A 6,708-nucleotide genomic window follows, 5' to 3' on the forward strand; every position below is an offset into this window, starting at 1 on the left:
AGGAATGGGGCGCGCGTGTAATACTGATATATACAGATGCGTGTCTCTTCCTGCCTTCTTATCGCCGCGAAACCACGCTTCGTCTATGCCCACTTCGTGAGAATACGATCGAAAGAACTTAACGAGATATATTCAAGATAATACAAACGTAGCTAAGTAGAACAACATTCTAACAATGTACAGTAGACACAATAACGCACGTGTAATAATTACAAACGGGGTTGGCGATTGTGTTAGCTCGATCGTGATTTTTCGCGAGAATACGCGAGAATAATTTTCGCGAGAAAATAATTATAAAAAACTTCTGATTACATAAAATTTTAGAAATAATACAAAGCATCTTTCTAAAAAAATGATATCGTGTAAAACGAACAAAGATCTAGTAACATCACAAACACTCGCGTTGGCATTTCTAAAAAAATCTAAGTACTTAGCAATAATTTGATATAAGCATGATATCTCTCACAAATAAAAAAAAAAAAAAAAAAAAAAAAAAAGAAAAAACTAGAACACTATGGTACAGCGAGAGAGCCGCATGTCTTTTCTCATGTGTATACAGCACATAATAAAAACTTTTTTAGAAGGCATATATCTGATTTGGTGTTTCGACCTGTAATGTCGAAGTCTGGGGCTCTGCAACGACATCGCATGGCAAGGGCCTGGCCGACCTGCAAAAGATACACACACACAAACTTTTTTTTTTCGATAGACCGGTACCGCGTTCGATAGTAAAGTAGTTGATGTAGAGAGGCATCGCGCTCTCGATGATGCTGTATCCTGAAAAGGCTCATGATACTTGAAATAGAGCGTGGGGAGTGTAATCGATGATCGATTTTTAATCACGGTGATCGCGTTGTTTCTGTACGACGTTGTTTATTTCTTATATAGGAATATCGGAAAATTAATGATATTGCGAAAAGAGTGACAATGAAACTCGATGATAATGTAACGAAATAATATTCAAAATAAATAATATTATATTATAATCGTGTACATAATATAATATGTGAAAATACGTCATGTTTTCTAAAGTATCTTCCGCATTTATTAAAATGTTCTAGTACTTGTTTACTAATCATATGGCTGACATAATATCTAGCTGACATAATAATGAAATGTAATATTATTGCCGCATACGAGATAATACGATGTATATATACATATATTAATTATTCGATATAGTTTACAAATATTATTATGAACACATTATACCAAAATTTCGGTGTTATTGGAATATAGGTACGCGTATCTCACGTCCGGTTTCACCCACATCGGATATTTGAATATGTGTTGAATGAACTCCAATATACAATATGTGCAAACTGTAATGCTACAAATTTCTATCAAACATGCATTTCCGTCCATAATCTTCGTATAATTTCTGCGAGACCGATACGATACAAGTTTTGCTAAGGTAGTAACATTCTAGAAACTCTGTCTGTGTCATTATAATATTAACTCGTTAAAACTTGGCTGCTTTATGTTAAGAGGAATCGTGAGTCGACCAACTCAATCCATTCGCAGGCTAATACGGCTGTTCGTTAATGGCGAAGCTTGACGGCCTGTATAAGGATTAAGAAAAGTAATTCAATGCGTGACAAAAATTACGATAAAACGCAATTAGAGTTTCACTGGAAGGACCATAGACGGAAAAACTGTAGGCGTTCGAAATCTGGACCCGAAACAAGCGCGTGGTTAACAATTAATTAATTTTCCAGTCAAAGCTGTAGGGCTTACTTATGCACAAAGTGACCTAATTAGCGATTCACTTGCCCTGATTACTCCGCTCCGGCTAACAAACGAGCATCGGCAACGAACTTGTATCTAATATCAAAAAAAGGACTAAATTCTAGGTTCTATTTTTAATTTTCGAAACACATTCGCATACTCTATCTAAAATTATCACAACACTAGAGACGTACTGTTTGATGCTTAATACATGTGAGATTAAATTCTTCGCGTTATTTAGAATTAGCATAAATTTAAATATGAATAGGGTAGAGACTTCAGGAGTGAACGCAACGGGAGAGAGTAAACGCGAGACTCATTCTGGCGTATGCAAAACACGAGATCGACGAGCTCACACAAGTCGACATCGCAGCCTCCGGTTTAGGAATGTTACCGCAGCGTGTTTCGCGAGCGCCGATGAAACGTCATTCCAAAAGCGTGGATGCATAAAGAAACTTGAGATATATTATACAATATATATATACATATATATATATACATAAATATATATAAATACATAATAAATTCTTTATATATGTTTCCTAACTGATCTTGCGGTGTTAATTAAACATACGCGTATTCCCTTGTCTTGCGATACAATCTGATCGCGCGATTCATCCGGTGTTGGACACAAGGACTGTCCACATCGTCCTCTGCATACACCATCTACTCCTCCTGTTCAACAACAACACCAACTCACTCTTGCTCCGCAGGCTACTTTGAGACTGACTGGTGGCGCCCCAGGAAAGGTGGGTCTGAATATTCAAAATAAATAATATAATATTATAATCGTGTACATAATATAATATGTGAAAATACGTCATGTTTTCTAAAGTATCTTCCGCATTTATTAAAATGTTCTAGTACTTGTTTACTAATCATATGGCTGACATAATATCTAGCTGACATAATAATGAAATGTAATATTATTGCCGCATACGAGATAATACGATGTATATATACATATATTAATTATTCGATATAGTTTACAAATATTATTATGAACACATTATACCAAAATTTCGGTGTTATTGGAATATAGGTACGCGTATCTCACGTCCGGTTTCACCCACATCGGATATTTGAATATGTGTTGAATGAACTCCAATATACAATATGTGCAAACTGTAATGCTACAAATTTCTATCAAACATGCATTTCCGTCCATAATCTTCGTATAATTTCTGCGAGACCGATACGATACAAGTTTTGCTAAGGTAGTAACATTCTAGAAACTCTGTCTGTGTCATTATAATATTAACTCGTTAAAACTTGGCTGCTTTATGTTAAGAGGAATCGTGAGTCGACCAACTCAATCCATTCGCAGGCTAATACGGCTGTTCGTTAATGGCGAAGCTTGACGGCCTGTATAAGGATTAAGAAAAGTAATTCAATGCGTGACAAAAATTACGATAAAACGCAATTAGAGTTTCACTGGAAGGACCATAGACGGAAAAACTGTAGGCGTTCGAAATCTGGACCCGAAACAAGCGCGTGGTTAACAATTAATTAATTTTCCAGTCAAAGCTGTAGGGCTTACTTATGCACAAAGTGACCTAATTAGCGATTCACTTGCCCTGATTACTCCGCTCCGGCTAACAAACGAGCATCGGCAACGAACTTGTATCTAATATCGATAGTCAATAAATTCGAACGCAAGACCCTTTTGAAAAAGATACGAAAATTTTACTTGTCCAAAAATAAATTTTTTGATAGACTTTTTACTTGCAAATTATTCAATTGAAACAAAGTTTTATGATTTTTTTCGTATTCTTCTCCATTTTTGATATAATACAATACTACCGATCTTATTTCTTTAGTTTCAAATTTTCATTGAATATTTAATTATTACATGTGTAATACTAAATATTAAAAATTTGCAAAATATATTTTAAAGTTTTTTCTTTCAAAAAAATCTTTACATATATTGAATTTATATCTTGTAATTGTGATCAAATAAAATGTTTGATATTTTTAGATCTAATCAGATTCGTTAAAAATTCTAATTTTTTGACGAATAAAATAATTTGAGTTTTTGCATATAAAATGTGTGAAAAAATACATTACGAAATGAGTTTCTGTGTCATTCGACTCTGAAAAATAAGGGAGCGGAGGAGTTACATTTACATAGATTCGGGTCTATTTAAAATGATAAATAAACAGTAAAGATTACAATAACGTGTTATTGCCAAAATTAATGTTTTCTGAAATATAAAACAATGTTTTTCTAGTATAATTCTCAGATAGGATTTTTTTTTTTTACTAACGTTATTTGAAACCACAATGCAGATGAACGAAAATACGCAGACTTTTATTTGCGTGCGTCAAAGCCACGTCCCAAACCCACGCTGAGGTTTATAAAGCGAGAAAAATCATGTAAAAAATGGTATTACGTACAAAAATCTAAATTTAAAAAATCGAAAATATAAAAATTTTTATTGGCATTATTAGACGTCATTATTACACGTCCAATATTAAGCACGAACTTTTTTTCTTATTGCTGAAGGATTTTATAGCGTAACGCGATAAATGAAGCGAGTGGTACATAATATTTTGTTGCTGACCAACTGCAATTTCACGCGCCATTAAAGGCGATCGTCACGGAAAATGTTTTAACCGACTTCTATTTCGAGAAATAAAAACCAATTTCAAAAGCAATAAAATAAATTTATTGTTATTTGAAAGTACTATCTTTAAAAGCCGAGACCTTTTTTCGCGAGATCACACAAATATTAAAATATATTACAAATACATCCAGCGAGAGAATAACGCAAATTTGTCCGATAACCCAATAATTGTGCGCGGAAGTTTCAGAGCTTTGAATAAAATTTTTAATAAAAAATTTATTTGATTTTTTTAAATAATGGTATTTGAACTTTTTCTATATTAATTAATCATCAAGATTGAAATTTATTCTTCGTCGTTAAAAAAATATTATATAACTTTTGAATCTCATGTTTCAGGGATTGACGGGAAATGTCGCTTTGATTCTTTTTTAAATTATTGTAATAAATGTTTTGCAATAAATATTACGTTCTTTTTACGTAATGGAAACTTTTCAATATTTCCTCTAATTCTCTCCACTTTAATATGCATTATCGTAACACGCGTGCCAATTCGACCAGCCAGATCGCCACCTCGCGTCACCATAATGCGTGCTTTAATGTCACATTGTGGTGTGTATTATCGGTCTGCGAAATGCCTGTACGTCATTAATACGACAGCTTTGACATTTCCTATTTCAACATTCATTGCTCGGTAATGATGCCGATAGCGAGAGCCGAAAGGCAAATAGTTTGCCATAAAGCGAAATAAAATCTTTTGGAGATTAAAAAGGAGAATAAAATAAATTTATGTAGAAAATATATATTTACATTTTTTTAAATATTTTTCTATATATTTATGATATCGTACCTTCCCATTGGGAAAGATTAAATTAATTATAATTAAAGAAATAGGAAAGAAATTATTTGAAATTATGCAAATAATCAATAATTAAATTGAAGGAAATTTTTCTGGCTAATTTCTAGTAATTTCTGGGTAATTACTTTTGCATTTTATGATCACCAAATATTTCGTTATTCAAATGTGTATATTTAACGCTCTTTATATATTTATTATTCTCCAGTCTTGCAATTGTGTGAGATGACTTACTCGTATAACGCGGAATGAATTACTCGTGCGGGCATCGCGTTAACATTGAAATTATGAACGAGCAGCAGTTATTCCGCGAGATCATATTTGCTCCTGAATTTAATTTCACGCAACACGACGCAACGTGTGCAATTCGAAGCGTTGCAACTAGAAACTAGTATATGGGATGCAAGAAATGTAACTACATATTTTTAAAATTTATGCGTATAAACAAACGCAAATTTATCTATACACAATTCATCTCTTACTTGTTTAACTCCATGCAATTCTAAAGCATCAACATTTTTGTATCAGTCATAATTATTACCTTATTTAAAACATTGTATATTGATAATTCTTCTCAAAAAAAGAATGCGAGTACACATCTTCTTAAATAGTGATATTATTAATGATGCTGTAGCGGGGTAAAATGTATATTATAGCGATTCTCGCTTGAAAATTTTTTCCTATGTTTTCAACGAGGATCAACCTCTTAAATCTTAAAATAATCCGAGAATAAAACATAGAAACTACATATTTTAATAGTTTATTCTTGCTAATGCTTGCCCCTAATCTTCTTAAAGAGAAGAGAGTTTAAAACGTTCTACGAACGTTCTACGCTTGGAATACTTATTTCCGAAAATAAAATTCTACATCGCATAATTTTATATATATTTTACGATATAGAACATGCATTTTGCCAATTAGAATATTGTCTTTACTTAAGTACAGAAAGTCACGTCAAGTCATGAAAAGTGCTTGCAATAAAAGGAAGCATTTTAAGATGTTTGCTCGAAGGTAATGATAACTTGTGGGATGTCGTCAGAGATGGCCGTGATTGCGGCTTCGTAAAAACGAGCAAAGTTTATTCGCGGAAATCTGGCGGGGTACTCGACGAGGTAGTTCCCGCGTAAATTGAAGGATTCGCCTTCTTGCCTCGCAAATCGTGATGCAGACCACGCGAACTATCTTAATAAAATCCGACCCCGAAACTCGTCGGAAGGAAAACTCATCTGCGAACGAGCTTGCGGTCAGTAACAATTAAATAAGGGAAAATGGAATGCAAGAAAAAAAATAAAAAGCTAATTTTTAGGATAAGATACATTTTTTTCGAATTCGACATTTATCCCGGATAAAAGTCGCGAAGGGCTCTAGCTAGTTTCTATAAATATATATATATATATTGGAATGCAAGAAAAAGCTAATTTTTAGGATAAGATACATTTTTTTCGAATTCGACATTTATCCCGGATAAAAGTCGCGAAGGGCTCTAGCTACTCTAGCTAGTTATATATATATATATTGTAATTATGCTTTTTTAGAGTTAATAATTATATTATTTAAAAA

At 33.0% G+C, this 6,708-nt stretch overlaps 1 protein-coding gene across 2 annotated transcripts in view; it reads right to left on the bottom strand.

Moving 5' to 3' along the window:
• Positions 1-6,708, bottom strand: part of LOC115239623 — a 171,795-nt gene that overhangs the window by 59,251 nt on the left and 105,836 nt on the right. Inside the window, exon 1 of one of the 2 annotated variants that reach the window (XM_029814230.1) lies at positions 611-662. The exons of the other annotated variant lie outside the window; for it this stretch is intronic. Coding sequence (XP_029670090.1) covers positions 611-645 — 35 coding nt within the window. The 5' untranslated portion in view covers positions 646-662. Of the gene's footprint in view, positions 1-610; positions 663-6,708 lie in introns of those variants that run through there. 2 annotated transcript variants of the gene reach the window in all.

This window comes from Formica exsecta, unplaced genomic scaffold (genome assembly GCF_003651465.1).
Source record: "Formica exsecta isolate Colony F162 unplaced genomic scaffold, ASM365146v1 scaffold391, whole genome shotgun sequence".
Classification (NCBI taxonomy): Eukaryota; Metazoa; Arthropoda; class Insecta; order Hymenoptera; family Formicidae; genus Formica; species Formica exsecta.